This window comes from Hyla sarda, chromosome 2 (genome assembly GCF_029499605.1).
Source record: "Hyla sarda isolate aHylSar1 chromosome 2, aHylSar1.hap1, whole genome shotgun sequence".
Lineage (NCBI taxonomy): Eukaryota > Metazoa > Chordata > Amphibia > Anura > Hylidae > Hyla > Hyla sarda.
Genome location: NC_079190.1, coordinates 255,046,123 through 255,063,991, shown reverse-complemented (window position 1 = coordinate 255,063,991; position 17,869 = coordinate 255,046,123). Strand labels below are relative to the sequence as shown.

Here is a 17,869-nt window from a genome sequence, read left to right as displayed (position 1 = left end):
TTAAGTTACATGAGCTGGATTTCCTGGACTGGAGGACAGGTTGGAAGTGGGAGTGCTCCAGTCCACACCCTTAGTCCACTATGGGTTTTCCCTTCTCCAAGGTGTTTTCAGGTGAAGCTTCCTGTGTTGACTGCTGGGGAGGAAGCCTTAAAGGGGAACTCCTGTGGAAACAAGTAAAAAACAAATGTTTTCAAATCAACTGGTGCCTGGAAGTTAAAGGGGTTCTCTGGTGGAAAACTGTTTTTTTTTTTTTGTTTTTTTTTTTGTGCCAGAAAGTTAAACAGATTTGTAAATTACTACTATTAAAAAATCTTAATCCTTCCAGTACTTATTAACTGCTGAATACTACAGAGGAAATTGTGTTCTTTTTGGAACACAGAGGTCTCTGCTGACATCAGGAGAACAGTGCTCTCTGCTGACATCTCTGTCCATTTTAAGAACTGTCCAGAGTAAAAGAAAATCCCCATAGAATACATAAGCTGCTCTGGACAGTTCCTAAAATGGACAGAGATGTCAGCAGGGAGCGCTGTGCCTATGATGTCAGCAAAGAGCACTGTGTTCCAAAAAGAACAGAATTTCCTCTGTAGTATTCATCAGCTAATAAGTACTGGAAGGATTAAGATTTTTTAATAGAAGTAATTTACAAATCTGGTAATGTAGAAGAAATGATGGCACTCATCCGAAAACGGACTTGAAAGGATGACTTTTATTTCGTGCTTGTCAACCAAAGTGCATGTTGACAAGCACGTACAGCATTCAGGCAGGTGAAGCGGGTAGAGATGCCGGGGGAACCAGCGTGCAGATGGTTACAGCTGTCTCGCACTTCCGTGCTTCGTGAGACCATATCCGCTCCCAGGCTGATCCCAGGTAAATGCCTGTGGGACCTCCCCTAGGGGCGGAAACTTAGAACACCATGTGAGACAATCAAACAGACGGTGAATCATGTGTAAAAGTTAAAAACACTTAACCCCTTAAGGGCTGTTTTTTTTTCCATTTTTGCACTTTCGTTTTTTGCTCCTTGCCTTTAAAAAATCATAACTCTTTCAATTTTGCACCTAAAATTCCATATGATTGTTTATTTTTTGCGCCACCAATTCTACTTTGTAATGACGTCAGTCATTTTGCCCAAAAATCTACGGTGAAACAGAAAAAAAAATCATTGCGAGACAAAATTGAAAAAAAAACACGCCGTTTTGTAACTTTTGGGGGCTTCTTTCTACACAGTACATTTTTCGGTAAAAATGACACCTTATCTTTATTCTGTAGGTTCATATGATTAAAATGATACCCTACTTATATAGGTTTGATTTTGTTGTACTTCTGGAAAAAAATCATAACTTCATGCAGGAAAATTAATACGTTTAAAATTGTCATCTTCTGACCCCTATAACTTTTTTATTTTTCCGCGTATGGGGCGGTATGAGGGCTAATTTTTATGCCGTGATCTGAAGTTTTTAACAGTACCATTTTTGCATTGATAGGACTTTTTGATCGCTTTTTATTCATTTTTTCATGATATAAAAAGTGACCAAAAATGCACTATTTTGGACTTTGGAATTTTCTTGCGCGTACGCCATTGACCGTGCGGTTTAATTAACGATATATTTTTATAAGTCGGACGTTTCCGCACGCGGTAATACCATATATGCTTATTTTTATTTTTATTTACACTGTGTTTTTTTTTATGGGAAAAGGGGGGTGATTCAAACTTTTAATAGGGGAGGGGTTAAATGATCTTTATTCACTTTTTTTTGCAGTGTTATAGGTCCCACAGGGAGCTATAACACTGCACACACTGATCTTTTACATTGATCACTGGTTTCTTATAGCAAACCAGTGATCGATGATTCTGCTGCATGACTGCTCATGCCTGGAACTGAGGCACTGAGCAGTCATTCGGCGATCGGACAGTGAGGAGGCAGGTAGGAACCCTCCGGCTGTCCTGTAAGCTGTTGGGGATGCCGCGATTTTGCCGCTGCGATCCCAAACAGCCCACTGAGCAAACCGGCACTTTTTACTTTTAATAGCGCGCGGCACCGCGATCAGTGCGCCGTGCTATTAGCGGTGGGTCCCGGCTTCACTATGACGCTGGGCCCGTCGTTATATCGCGGGAGCGGGACCAAGGACGTACTCATTCGTGGTAGAGAAAACATATTTTTTCTCAAACGATGCCAAGAATAAATTGGAAAAAGTGCAGGCCACCGGAGTGCCCATGGCAACTCCGGAGGTCTGCCTATACCATACTTCATCAAAAGTAAATTAATTATTCTTTAATATGAAAGCCAAGGCTTCACAGATAAAGTCCACACACATCTCACTGCGATCTGTTTCTTCTAGCATTTCTCTGATGCAAGCAATGCCCACATCTTGCGGAATATTGGTGTATAAATACTCTATATCTATAGAAACCAGTATACACCCTTCTTGCCAATCCAAGTCTGCAATAACAGCCAGAAACTCATTGGTGTCTTTAACCAAAGTTGGGACACTTTTTAACAGGGGTCTTAATAGAAAATCAACATACCTAGAAATACATTCAGTTATGGAACCCACCCCGGACACAATAGGGCATCCTGGGGGGCCTCCAACCCCTTATGTATTTTAGGTGAAAAATACCATGTAGGGGACTTAGGTACAGGGGGAACAAGTTTAACATCCATTTTCTCAGAGAGAACACTCCTCTCTACTGCTCTTCTAAGGAGGGTTTTTAACTTGGAAGCAATTTTAAGGGTGGGATTATTGTCAAGCCTCTCATAATTAGAAGAGTTCTCTAGTTGTCTTCTAGCTTCAGTAACATAATACTCTTCTGTTAGCATGACAATATTCCCACCCTTATCTGCCTTTTTAAAGACCACATGTTTAAGATTCCTGAGCCATGCCAGGGCTTCCCTTTCTTTTGGATTAAGATTATCTGTATGGGTGGGGTATTTGAGGGCCCTGATATCCTCCATTACTTTGTGATGGAAGAGATCAAGGTTACTCCCTGGAGCGATAGGGGGGCTAAAATTGGACTCCCTGTAAAAATATCATCTGTGATATGATGACCTGTGGCTGCCTCTGTAGTACCTCCTAATAATTCAGTGAGGTCAGAAAGACACTGGAGTTCTGTGCCCTCCGCCTCACTGAAGGGACTGAACCCAGGGGGACCGATAGAAATTGGCACTTCAGCCTCTTTAATATCGCTACTGCCCATAGATTTGTTGGAAAAAAAAATGTGCGGACTTATGTTCACTCCCTGTACAGCAGTGCCGGATAGTGTTTCTACCTTGTTAATTCACAAATCTGTTTAACTTTCTGGCTGCAGTTGATTTAAAAAAAAACACTTTTCCACGTGAGTACCCCTTTAAGCCAACCAGGTCTGAACCTTCCTCTATGGACTATTTGTGATTTTGATTGGGGTCGGACATTAGGCCTACAGTAAGAAAGCGAGTTATCCTTATGTTTAGTTAGAGTTGGACAGGCTGAGGTTTTGTTGTTTTGTTTGCACTGTGCTTTGTGCCAAAATCATTTAAATAAACATCCCCTTGGACATTTGAAACCCGCTGCCTGTGTGAATACTGTCATTGCCGACCCAACCATGTGAGCTGTTCCCTACAATTGGAGGAGGATGCGGGCAGACTGTTGTTAGGGGCAACGGCATGACAAAACATCGCATTTGAATTTTGTAGACATTTAACCCCTTAAGGACTCAGGGCGTTTCTCTGCTCCCTGCCACTCGCCGGGCAGAGACCAGCATGGGATGCCTGTGACAATGCCTGGTTGGTCCTGAGACTTACCCCCCCCCATGTCTGCGATCGCCGGGCGGCGATTCCGGGCCGATCAGGTCTCTAGTCACCTGATATAATAGAAAATAGGGATGATCAGAGCTGTCAGAGACAGCTCCAACCATCCTGAAAGATAGGAGCGAGGTGGCAGTGGTGCCGCCTCCTCGTATCCCCCGCCATTGGTCGGTTAGGACTAAACGACCAATGGCAGGAGGCGGGCGGGAGGGTTATAGTTGAAAACTCTGCTCTGCCAGCCTCTAGATGTTGGGGCAGAGCGAGGAGAAGATGGCGGCGGGTACTGGAGTGCAGGAGTAGGCGGCGGGACCTGCGATCGTGGTGGGCAGCGGCGGGATCGGCAGCGGAGGCAGCAGTGGAGGCAGCAGTGAAGATCAGTGGTACGTGATCTTCACTGCTGCCTTCTTTGAGTTGCCAAACTACAACTCCCAGCATGCCCAGAGAGCAAAAGGCTTTCTAGTTGTGCTGGGAGTTGTAGTTTTGCAACATCTGGAGGACCACAGTTTGGAGACCACTATACAGTGGTGCCCAAGCTTTAGACCTCCAGCTGTTGCAAAACTACAACTCCAAGCATGCCCAGACTGCCCAGGCATGCTGGGAGTTGTAGTTATGTAACATCTGGCCCTTCAGATGTTGCAGAACTACAACTCCCAGCATGCCTGGACAGTCTCAGCATGCTGGGAGTTGTAGTTTTCCAACATCTGGAAGATGACAGTTGGGAGACCACTATACAGTGGTGCCCAAACTGTAGTGCTCCAGATATTGTAAAACTACAACTCCAAGCATGCCCAGACTGCCCAGGCATGCTGATAGTTGTAGTTCGGCAACATCTGGCCCTTCAGATGTTGCCGAACCACAACTCCCAGCATGCCTGGGCAGTTTGAGCATGCTTGGAGTTGTAGTTTTGCAACATCTGTAGGGCTACAGTTTGAACACCATTACACATGCCCTTCGGCTGTCTGGGCATGCTGGGAGCTGTAGTTTTGCAACAACTGGAGGCACACTGGTTGGGAAACATTGTCTTTTTCCTACCTCAGTGTTTTCCAACCCGTGTGCCTCCAGCTGTTGCAAAACTATATCTCCCAGCATGCACTGACAGACCATGCATGCTGAGAGTTGTAGTTTTGCAACAGCTGGATGCACACAGGTTGGGAAACATTGAGTTAAGTAACAAACTATCAGTGTTTTGCAACCAGAGTGCCTTCAGCTGTTGCATAACTACAACCCCCAGCATGTGCGGACAGCCAAAGGGCATGCTGGAAATTGTAGTCCCAGCAAGCCCTTCAGCTGTCACTGCATGCTGAGAGTTGTAGTTTTTGCAACAGCTGAAGGCAAACTGGTTGCGAAAAACAGAGTTTGTAACCTAACTCAGTATTTCGCAAACAGTGTGCCTCCAGCTTTTGCAAACTAAAACTCCTAGCATGCCCTTTGGCTGACCGTACATACTTTTGAGTTTCTCCCTGCAAATTTGAGATGCAGCTAATTTTCCACTGCAGCTCAAACATGCTGTAGGGGTTAATGTGTAGGGAAATATGTATATGTAGTGTTTTACTTTTATTTTGTGTAGTGTAGTGTTTTTAGGGTACATTCCCACAGGCGGAGGGTCCTGTGGAAATATACCCTAAAAACACTACACTACACCTACACAAAATAAAAGTAATACACTACATATACATATTCCCCTACACATTAACCCTTTAACGGAGCCTCCAGCTGTTGCAAAACAACAACTCCCAGTGCTGCTGCCATTGACTGTCCAGGCATGCTGAGAGTTGTAGTTTGGCAACATCTGGAGGGCTACTGTTTGGGCACCACTGTAACAGTGATCTCCAAACTGTGACCCTCCAGATGTTGCAAAACTACAACTCCCAGCATGCCCAGACAGCCTTTGGCTGTCTGGGCATGCTGGGAGTTGCAGTTAGGCCTTCCCAGTGGTTGCCACCGTAAAGATCACTTTGCTTTCACTTTCATTCCCCACCCCCCTCCCACCCCACCGTAGTTTCCCTACCTAAGCCAGGATCCAGCAGTCTCCAGCGACGATCGGGGGTCCCCAGGCATCTTCTCCTCCAGGTACCAGCCTCCATCTTCTCCTTGCGTTCCCCCCGACATCCAGGGGTGGGCAGAACGGGGGGTTGCCATTGCAACCCACTGTCCTGCCCTGCCATTGGTCAGAATCTGTTCTGACCAATGGCAGGGGATAGGAGGAGATCGCAGCACTGCGACCTCGCTCCTATCCCTCAGGATGATCAGGGCTGTCACTAACAGCTCCGATCATCCCTATTTTCCGGGTGATTGGGTCACCAGAGACCCGATCAGCCCGGAATAGCAGAAAATCGCATGTCTGAATTGACATGCGATTTTCTGCAATCGCCGACATGGGGGGTCTCAGGATCCCCCTCGGCGATGTGCCGGGATGCCTGCTGAATGATTTCCGGATAGCACCGGGGACCGAAATTCCCACGGGCGTATGCATACACCCCACGTCCTTAAGGACTCGGGATGCAGGGTGAATGCATACGCCCGGCATCCTTAAAAGGTTAAATAAACATCCTCTTGGACATTTGAAACCTGCTGCCTGTGTGAATACTGTCATTGCCAACCCCACCGTGTGAGCTGTTCCCTACACAGGGGAAAAGTGAATGTGAACTAATTCAAGGGTGAGGATTTTGCACTGCCGGGGGTGGCACATTGTGTGTTGAAAGCTCTGTCACACTTCAGTGAAACACTTTAATGTCTGAATGGACCTGATTCTTGCCATGCTTATGGTAGACTCCACATAAGCTTCTTTGTGTAAGTACAGAGCTTTGGAGACGTAAGGCTTTTATTCATGTACAATCCTTATTATCAGATGTTAATGATGCTTAATGATTTGAGCAGTTTAGTGATAACATTCTATAGTGAATGCAGAGCCATGAATATTGAATCTCTCTGCATTGCGGGTTTTCTTATCTTTTTCCCGATGTCACTAAAAAGTCACATATCAGGGTCAGCGCAGTGGCTTCTGTTAGTTTAAAATGCATGCCATTACACAATCCTAAATGATAACTCCTGGGGACATTTGTTGAATGCTTAAGTTATCAGCTTTGCGGAGTAGACGGCAGTCGAGGAGATCATTATATTCTAACAATTCTTTTGTGAATTTTAACACTTAAATTAATATTATCTACTTACCATGCTGTCCTTCTATATATCAGTAATATCACAAAAATGTATTTTTTCATTTCATAGATGGATATTTGGTGGGTTCTTTAGATAATTTGTTCTAAAACAGTAACCCCTCAGTGTTCGCTATAAGCATATTTTATTAAAGAAAAATTTCACTGCATTTGCTGTTCAGATTATCTACTGTGCAGATTCCTAAAATGTGTCTTCTTATCTTCCAGAGAATCCCAGAGAGTCTTGTTTTGACCCAGGAGCAATAAAAAATGGCACTCGTGTTGGGAGTGACCTAAAACTTGGTTCTACTGTAACTTACTATTGCGATAGTGGCTATGAGGTTGACGGAGCATCCACTCTAACATGTGTGATGGGAGGAGATGGAAAGCCAATCTGGAACTTCCCACGTCCTACATGTATAGGTAATATTGTGTTTTTTTTATTTTATTTTACTGATTTGGCTTCTAATGTGTTAAGATAAATAATTCTATACATCACATATAAACTTCTATAAATAAATGGGTGAACATTAATATTTTCCTTCCAAATATCTGGTGATCATGGAGTTATGAATGCATTTTATTCTTATATTTTTTTTTATAGATTCCAGGTGGAGCTAAAATAAATAAATATATATATATATATATATATATATATATATATATATATATATATAGCTGTGTTAATGTGCTGATATCATAATTTTGGATTATAAATTAAATCCTTGAGCAGTTTCAAGTTTAAGAATAAGTTTCAATTGTAGGTTTTTTTCAACTTGACTTGCTTGGGGCCAATCCTACTTGTTCGTCCTCAGTGTGTTCTGGCCCCCACCTTCCTGGATGTGGGCAAGTGAGGGTCTGCTCAGCCAGTCACTGACTGGAGCGTACTGAGGATGGGTAAGTAGGACCAGCCATGTACAAGAGATCACAGGAGCCCCAATGGTCATAGGAGGTAAGTGTCCGAGAAGTTCAGTTCCCCCTGAATACCATTTTAAATTTTGACTTGCACTGATAAACATTGGAGTCACTGTATGCTATATCTCCATTTCTCATTTAGCCCCCTGTGGAGGACAGTATATCAGCCAGGATGGGGTCATTCTTTCCCCTAATTACCCCAGTAACTATACGTCTGGACAGAGCTGTTCTTATTTTATTGTTGTTCCGAAAGATTATGGTAAGAATTCTTCTTACATCTAGTCATTTCATCTACTTTTTCTTCATTACTACTTTTTGAGTTTTTTGGCATAGAACTAGCAAGAAACGAAGACGGAGGAAAGTAAAGAGTAGACAAACCTTACTCAAAGCTTGTTGCTTACATATAATAAAAAAAGAAAAAAAAAACATGACTACAGTTTAACACATATCTAGAAGCTGATCAAGTTGTAACTTCTCCCCCCCCCCCCAAAAAAAAAAAAAAACAACAGCAAAAAAACAGGTTTCAGTAATTTGAGGAATTCAGAAATCTAAAACTAGTGTAATTCTGTCATGTGTTACGTTGTGAGCACCTTCAGTACTGTACATAGACTTGCCAGATGGAAAGTGTCAGTGCTGCCTACTCATGTACTGTGAGCCCACCTTGAATCACATTATGCCTAATTTTAACACTGGAGCTAGATAAATAAGTTTGCATGTTAATATGATGCATCACATCTGTCATACTGGATTTCTTTTTGGCATCAGCACAGAAGCATAAGGCAGGAGAGAACATCACTAACAATATTTTGTAACAATCTTTAAATGATCATGATGTGCCTGTTTGATACACTTAGTTGCTCTCTGCCAGCACCTTCATTTTAAGTCTTTATACTGTAGCACACGGGGGCAGTTGAAGTTGTAGTCTTTCAGATGTTATGTCACATGGCACCATGATGTTACCTACCTGGTTTTCCCTGTGAGTCTATCCTTGTCAGTTGAGTTGTTTCCATAGTACAAAGTGCAGGAATAAGAAGCCTGGACACTAGGATTCCATAAAGCAACTATTACATTTTAGGCTACATTCCCACTACGATTATGCAATACAGCTTCCGGATCCAATGGGGAAATGGAAAAACCAGCCGCTGCCGTATCCCCGCTGGACCCGGGCCGCATCACATTAATTTGAACGAGCTAAATGGAGTCAGATTTTTTAGTCCGGTAATAAAACTGAAACGGTTAAAAAAAATGAACCGACCTATTTGATTATTTTCTCCAATGTGTTAGATGGCAAATTCTAATAGAAGGCAAACTCTAATAGATTTGGGAAACTAGAAATGAGTTCAAAATAAACAATTTATATACAATGTCAATACACTTTTGACATGAACCAACACAATACTGTGCAAAGTAAGACATTAATGTGGAAAAAGTTTGGCATATGCCAATCAAATTTCTTTGCATAAGATTATTTTTACCTAAGTTTACTGCAGGATTTACTCTCAGTAAACTAAAAAATTGCATAACTAACTGCATATTATATACATATATATATATATATATATATATATATATATATATATATATATCTTGTCTTGTAGGTTGGTATTGTAATGTTTGTCCACCTCTCTTGCAGTGGTTTTTGGGCAGTTCACCTTCTTCCAGACAGCTCTCAATGATGTAGTTGAAGTCCACGATGGGGCCAATGAACAAGCTCGTCTTCTTAGCTCTCTCTCTGGATCTCATACTGGTATGGGGCTGGATACCCTAAACATTTATAGTTTTTTTTTCTCTATTGCACATCTGTTTAGTTTGGTTTTTCTGTGAATTTCCAGACTTTATAAGTAAAGAAGTTAGTGACTTCCCCAAACACTTAATTTCACAATTAAATAAATAATTACTTGTTATGTACAGTGTCTTAGGTTGTTGGAATGTAAATGTATAAATATGTTTTCTTTTAAACACAATTTTACTGTTTACATGTAAAATTTATCTACATTAAAATGTAATAGCTTTTACCATTTATATGTACAATTTATCTGCATTGAAATATGTATTAACTCTGTAAATTATGTGAGTTGCAGCCTGTATCATAGTCTACAGCTACATCTCTGCAGGCTTCATAGATGCCATGTCTCAGTATCCTTGCAGAACTTGCCCTAGGGATTTGCATTATGTGAAATTCAATCTTCTGGGCAGTAAAGTGTACAATACAACCTTTTATAATTTATTATAGGAGTTTAGTTCAGCTGATAGGTCCTGTTCATACTCTGTACACACCAATTTTAGTGCCCTGACCTATATAATTGCATATATCGCCATAGGCTTGTAAAAATTAGCATTTGGTGCTGTGTACATTTTTTGTAGGATATTTTGAATAAAAAGTATAGTTGACCACACACCTTTTTGATATACATAGAGAATACATTTGATACATATGTCGGGAGCTTTTTCCTGTTGTCTATAATAGGCATGAACTAAGAACTAATTTATCAAGACCAATATTTTTATGCTGGTTTAGCCAAATGTGTTAAAATGTGCACCTTGTATTATATTTGATGCATTGTTCATTGTCCATTGCCCATTAGTTGAACGCTACGCCAGCTATGAGCATAGATTTCTTTGTGTAAATTATAGTAAATCGACTGGGCAACAAAAATATTTGTTAAACAAACCAAAGCTTGTGTAAAAATGTATTACTTTAGCAGGCCAGAAAGTGATGTACAAGCCTTGATAAATTCCCCCCAAAGATTTTGAGAGTTTTTTTTTTTTTTTTTTTTTTGGCAAGCTTGCCTGTTTCCTATAACAACCAGCAGAAATGTAAATGCCATTTTAGGCTATACTATAGGCTGTAATTTTAGATGAGTACATGTTTGGTTATTTAATGTATTTACAAAGTTAACCAATTTTTTATGTAGATAATACAATGGTCCAGCAACATACAATGGCCCCGACATACAATTGTTTCAACTTATGATGGGCTCTATGAGTTGAATACAGCATCAACTTACCATGCTATTTCTGGACCATTAGCAGTCACCTGGCAATGCTGAGTGTTACACCTGTCGCCAGACTGCCCAGTAAGGTCCCTGTCTTGCCCCTGCTTACCAGTAAGGGAGACACACAGTTAGAAGTATTTACTCACTGTGTCTCTGTGCTGCTCTGTGTCCTCAGCTCTCTGCATGGCTTCCCTCCCGCAGTGACCTGCAGTAAGAAAGGCAGACTGATTGGATTGTCCAGCAGGGCACTGATCCAATCACCTACTGAGCCGATCACACGCTCCTCCCCACATCACAGTGACATCACAGATCCTAGAGGTCCAGTGTTAGGCTAAGTTTCCACTTGTTTTTTTTTTTCTGGCAGTTTTTGGATATCTGCCACTGCAGTTTTTGAGCCAAAGTTAGAAGTGGATCCATAAGGGAAGAAAAGTGTAAGTCCTTCTATTATATGTCATATTCCTTTTGAATACACTTCTGGCTTTGGCTCAAAAACTGCAGTGGCAGATATCCAAAAACTGCCAGAAAAAAACCAAGTGGAAACTTAGCCTAACTGTGAAGTGGAGAGGTGTTGCTGCAGTGTCACTGCAGTGTTTCAGTGCAGTCCCAGTGTGTTTTGAAGTCTCTCACTCGGGTCGGTGCAGTAAAGTTCAAGCACATTCCACATTCACCTCCTAATCTTTCTTATTCCCTTATGTTGAACTACAAGTCCCAGCATGCCCTGGCTGCTGCAAACATTCAAGACCAGCTGGGATTTTTAGTTCTCCTTTCAGCTATGAAGCAGTCCTTTTTAACCCCTTAGTGACAAGATAGATGTATATTTATGTCCGTGACCAGCTCTTGTAATGTGAAGTGCACTCAGAAGCTGAGTGTGCTTCGTATCTGCTGGGTCCCGGTTGCTGTCAGCAACCAGGACCCGCGGCTAATACCGGACATCGCTAATCGGGCTAATGTCTGGTATTAACCCTTAAGACGCCGTGATTAAAGTTGATCGTGGCTTCTAAAACAGGAGAATACACTGCTGGTCAGCTCATCTGAGCTGTTTGGGAGCACTGGGGGGAAATTGTGGCACCCCGAACAGCTAAGAGGACAGCGGGAGTCTTCTTACCTTTCTCTTGTCTGCCCAATTTCTCCAAGCCTGAGATCCAATCGACCACTGATAACACTGATCAATGCAATGCTATGGCATAGCATTGATCAGTGTATTTAATCAGTGTTATGCATGTTATAGTCCCCTATGGGCTACAACATTACAAAAAAAAGTGTAAAAAAAGAGTTTATAAATGTGATCTAACCCCTTCCCTAATAAAAGTTTGAATCACCCCCCTTTTCCCATATTAAAAAAACTATGTAAATAAAAAGAAATATAAACATATGTGGTATCCTCGCATGTGTAAATGTCCAAACTATAGAAATATATAATTAATTAAACCGCATGGTAAATGTCATGCCCATAAAAAAATTCCAAAGTCCAAAATAGCATATTTTGGTCACTTTTTATAACATAAAATTTTTTTAAATAAAAAGCTATCAAAAAGTCTGATCAAAACAAAAATTGTACCGATAAAAACTTCAGGTAACGACGCAAAAAATTAGGCCTCATACCACCCGGTATGCAGAAAAATTAAAAAGTTATAGAGGTCAAAAGGACAATTTTAAACATACAAATTTTGGCGCATGTAGTTAAAAATAAAGTATTAAGATAGAGAAAAACCTATATAAAATGGTTATCATTGTAACCGTATGGACCTACAGAATAAATATATGATGTCATTTTTACCGAATGACACTGCGTAGAATCGGAAGCCCCCAAAAGTTACAAAATGGTATTTTTTTTCCAATTTTGCCTCATTTTTTTTTCTGGGTTTGCAGTAAATTTTGTGGTAAAATGATTGATGTTGTTACAAAGTACAATTGGTTTTGCAACAAATAAGCCATCATATGAGTATGTAGGTGCAAAATTGAAAGCGTTATGATTTTTAGAAGGTGATGAGGAAAAAACAAAAGTGCAAAAACGGAAAAACCCCTGGTCCTTAAGGGGTTAAAGTACAAGTCCAGCTTTGCACTCCTGTCTGTTCTGAAAATTTCATAGTGGAGAGATGCTGGACATGATGAATGGTACAGTTGTTGAGGTAACGTACTGACGTTCAGCGAGTTCCAATCAAGAAACCCTTTTGTAATTAATAGGGCTCATACATGGGACTCACTGAGCATCAGAACAGTTGCCTCAGCAACCCGACCACCCATCATAAATGTTTCTTCATTCTTCATAAGGGGCTTAAGAACCAATTACTAGTTTTACATACAGTTATAGACTCAAAGGACCATACAATGGTCATCATGAAACCAAATAATATAGTATGTTGAGGGACCGCTGTATCTATGTATGATCTGTAAAATCTGTAAAATTGGGAGCAATACATTAATTTAGGGGACTTGGTGTGCTTTTTTGAACAAATGTGTATGAACAAGAATAATTTGAAGCTCTAGGTGTAGAAATATAGTATTAGATGTAACAGACTGATAAAAGATCTGCTTCCATAAAATACAGATATTTGTTACCAGGAAAGAAGATAACATAAATTTTTGCAAAATATAAAAGTGTTTTTCCCAGCTGTGTTCTCTATTTCTGTATCTCGGTTCATCTGTGCTATCACATTATTTCACATCAGCAGGCGTATACATATAAGTTTGGTTATCTATTTAGTTCCTCCTCCTCCAGACGGAGTAATGTGTTCCCATGCCCAGAGTGCAGACCAGCTCTTGCTGTTGCAGTCTATCTCACACACAGTGATCAGATCAGTATCCCTGTTTTGCAAATCCCAATAGGTTTATCTACAAGAGGCAGGTCTCCCCATTCGGTAACACGTGCGCTCTGCCGTTACAGGTGAATCTCTACCTCTTGCAACTTCCAATCAGATTTTAATTAAGTTCAGTGCCAAGGGACAGGCGACAGCCAAAGGATTTCATTTTGTGTACCAAGGTAGGTGGATAAATGGCGTGTTATGTCCTGTGGTCATCCAAGCAGTGCGTGAAACCTACAGGGACTGTCATACAGATATTAAAAACTGTCATATGGCTAGATTGGCAAAGCGAAAAGGGACACAGTAAAAGAAGTGGATCTGGCAGGTGCACAGCTCAGGAGAAATGGCAGCTGTGACTCTGTAAATATATAATGTATTATTGGTGTCTTTACAACTGGAATTAGGGATATATATCATAGCTGGATGAGATTGATATGCCATACAACATAATGTATCCTGTATCAAGCACAAATAAAATATCTCTCTTCTGCCAAGACTTATCATCTTCATATCACAGCTTTTTACACAATGCAAGTCTCCCATCTGTTTCCCAGGCATATTGATCATGATGTAATAGGGTGCATCGAAAAATAATATCAGTAAGAGCCTAAGCCTTTCTTCTCACAGATACTGTTAATAAATCCAACAATTCTATTCTGTTATTGTATCATTTTTCATATTCTTTGAATTACAACAACCCATGCGCCATCAGTTTTCTATATAGAAAACGTCAAGCATACAACTGAATACATTCATGATATGAACTGAAAGAGGTTGTCTGGTTTAGAAAACCATTTTTATTTACCCCATTAGGGCATTATAAGGTAATATGGTAGGGTCCCTTATTTGGGACTTCAACTAATTAGAGCAAAGGCTATGAAGAACATTTCTCCATCAGTTACTAAAGGCGTTAATATGTATTGTATACATTTTCCTGGGGTATGTTCACACTGCTAATAACCGGATGGTTTTTGCTGCAGAAACCACACTCATTTTTGTTGGCAAAATTACACAGTGTCAGTGTCCAAAACCCAGGAACTTTAGGGCTGCTTCTTTAACCTTTTCTTAGATGTACATTACCCAACATTGACTCCTATATGTCTGTTTGTTTTAACTGCATCCTTTTACAAACATTTCTAGTGTTCGCTATGTTTCCTGGACCTGCCACCATCTCTGCCTTATGTTCCTGCAACTATCTCCTTGTTTCTTTTAGCTGTTCCTCGTACTAGTGCCACTCAGTGTAGCTCAATACCTGAACCCAAGTATGGACGCCGCATTGGCAATGACTTCTCAGTTGGAGCCATTGTCCGTTTTGAGTGCATACCGGGCTATGCATTGCAGGGCTCCAAGAATATTGAATGTCAGGCAGTGATTGGAGCCCTGGCCCAGTGGAACACTTCAGTGCCATCTTGTGTGGGTAAGTACCCTAAAACAATGTTATTTTGTAGACTTCTTACATTGTATTGGATAAAAAGTTTTGGTTACTAATATGCTTTCTGCCATAAATTGCTTAACCATGAATAGTCACTCACTATACATTACAATGCAATGCAATGCAACATTGGCACAAGGTGTGACAGATATTCTTTTCCTTGTGAATTATTAGTGCCTTGTGGAGGGAATCTGACTGAACGCAAAGGAACCATCCTGTCTCCAGGCTTCCCTGAGCCATACTTAAACAGTTTAAACTGTGTATGGAAAATCACTGTCCCGGAAGGAGCAGGGATCCAGGTGAGATTTCTTCAAGGAATATGTATATGTCTGCTTCTTATTTTTTACTATGCATTTCACCTACATTTCTAAAAATTGTAACTCTTGAGATTGAACTCCTCCCATTTATTTACTGCTTAAAGGGGTATTCCAGGATTTTTTTTTTATATTTGACTATGCTACAGGGGCTGTAAAGTTAGTGTAGTTCATAACATAGTGCCTGTACCTGTGTGTGACAGTTTTCCCACAATTCCTCTGTGATTTTCACCCCAATATTTATTTTTAACAGCATACAAAATGACTGTTGTCTCAGATTTTTCCCATGCTGCAATGTGGCCGAGACCTGACTCACTAGTCAGCTGATGACAGGCAGCCTGTCTCCTTCAATGGGTGGAGCGATCGCTTGGTGGGAGAGAGATCAATCTGCAACTAATGCAATAGCTGTAGGCACCCTGATTGAAAACCACAGGTCCTTTCAATGGATGCAGCTCATTTATGTTTCAATGGGTGGGGTGGCTGATGTGTGGGAGGGAGGAAAATGGAATTATGGGATTTGTAGGCAAAAAAATAAAAGTCAAACAGGAAATACAAGTTAACAAAAAAATAGCCACAGTGTTATGGTATTCTCACAACATACAGCCATGGCTGAATCTCAGACAAATCTGTTAGGCCAGGTTTACATTGAAAATCTTTGGATGAAAAAATTCCGGCGGCCAGAGGTAATGAGTGCGGCCAGTGCCGTGTGAAATCATTCTGCACTAGGATCGCGCAGACATTGTCGTCCTCAGAGACAGCAATGTCTGCTGAGCAGATTCCATCAGAAGAAGTTCATTCTTTTAGCAGCTGTATTTCAGAACATCCACCTCTAAAATTCCGTAGTGTGTACTGTACAATAAAATCCCATTGCCAGCAATTGGATTTTGCTGCACCGGAATTCCTGAGCGGAATTCCTGTTGGAAATTCCGTAGTGTGAACCTGGCAATCTCCACTTTACAACAAGATTGGTAGTTTTTCTCCTTCAGTTATGCATGGTCAATTTGTTTTAAAGAATATTACACTTTCATATGTAGATGAGCGTCAACTTGTATATGTGAGTAGGTTAGGAGAGCTCTTCCATGGTATCAGCGATCTTTAGTTAGGCCATCAGGGCTCTTATACTGCCTTGTGTGTTGTTTTGTCATTGTAATTGCTGCTATTGTTAACATTTTTTATTATTTCTGTGATTACATATTTTTTGTGGTAAATGTATCATTAAACTCTGCACATCATTTGGGAATCTTTCACAATATAGAAAGATCTTTTCTCTGTGTCTGGTGGTCTGGACATTCATTAACCAGAAATCACTGGTCCAGGAAGCACTGCTGTGCAATATTTATGGCTTGTTTCCTAATTGAACTTCAGTTTAATAGCTTTTCCAATTTTCTCCCTGGGGGACATTGAGAACGTCACAGATTCAGAATGTCACCAGTTTCAGTGTTTTGTGGTGTAGCACATTCATTCTTGTTAGGGGTAAAATGTCCCATTGGTACGAAATGTATCGACACGCTGGGTCAGAATTTAGACCTTCTGCACAGTAGAAAAGCATAGTTTGCTTGTTAATACGTATAGAATTCTACACCAGGACACAGATACTATAGACCAGTGTGTTCATGTTTAGTTAACAGAAGGGACATTTCTGTGTATTCTGAGCTGTTTGTTATGAGTTTTTATTTTTTTTAATAATGAAAGTAAGATTCTCTGCACGACACTTTGTATTTGAGTTTTTGGGAGCTTTGTATTCAAGCGGAGAAAACATGTTCTGACACCTTATTTCATCTTTGTATTTCATATCAGACCCTGTTAGGCAGACCGCCTGCTGATGTTTGTCAGTATTATTTAAGAGAACTGCAATTGTGCCTTCTCTCTTTATTCCATGATATCTAATATTACTTGTAGATGGGCTGTCCCTAGATTATATTTGAACCCACCCCAAACATCTTCTTAAATTTTTCATTTGATATTCGGAGTGGGTAACCTTATATATTTACAATCATGTGAGCCATGTATTTTTTTGGTGTCGAGTTGAAACAGTTTGGAAATGTTGAGATGTGAAAGTCTATTATTGCATTGAATGTATAGGTTTATTTTATTTATTTTTTTATAACACTCTTAGACATCTTTAAGGCTTTGTTTCCACACATGTTTTTTTCTTGCATTTTTTTTAATTTTTTTTTAACTGCCACTGCAGTTTTGGAGCCAAAGTCAGAAGTGGATCCAGCATGAAGGAGAAGTTCTTCATTTACATATTTCATTCAGTTTGAATACACATATGGCTTTAGCTCAATAACCACAATGGAAGTTTTCCCAAAAAACGCTGTAAAATCCTGTATGTAAACCTAGCCTGAGAGTAATTTTTCAGCAGTTTTGAGCCCTCAAAACAGCATTATGTAGAGGAATGGAGAGCAGTGAAAACATCTCTGCGGTTATGGTCAATCATGCAGGTTGCAAAAACATGTTTAAAAAGAAATAAAAAC

At 40.5% G+C, this 17,869-nt stretch overlaps 1 protein-coding gene across 2 annotated transcripts in view; it reads left to right on the top strand.

Annotated features, from left to right (window-relative positions):
• CSMD2 (CUB and Sushi multiple domains 2) overlaps nucleotides 1-17,869 on the top strand; it is a 1,018,208-nt gene that overhangs the window by 891,431 nt on the left and 108,908 nt on the right. For both annotated transcript variants that reach the window (XM_056557006.1, XM_056557007.1), the window contains 6 exons: nucleotides 7,163-7,357; nucleotides 7,992-8,108; nucleotides 9,483-9,596; nucleotides 13,730-13,825; nucleotides 14,860-15,063; nucleotides 15,253-15,377. In XM_056557006.1, the coding sequence (XP_056412981.1) occupies nucleotides 7,163-7,357; nucleotides 7,992-8,108; nucleotides 9,483-9,596; nucleotides 13,730-13,825; nucleotides 14,860-15,063; nucleotides 15,253-15,377 (851 nt within the window). The remainder of the gene's footprint in view (nucleotides 1-7,162; nucleotides 7,358-7,991; nucleotides 8,109-9,482; nucleotides 9,597-13,729; nucleotides 13,826-14,859; nucleotides 15,064-15,252; nucleotides 15,378-17,869) is intronic.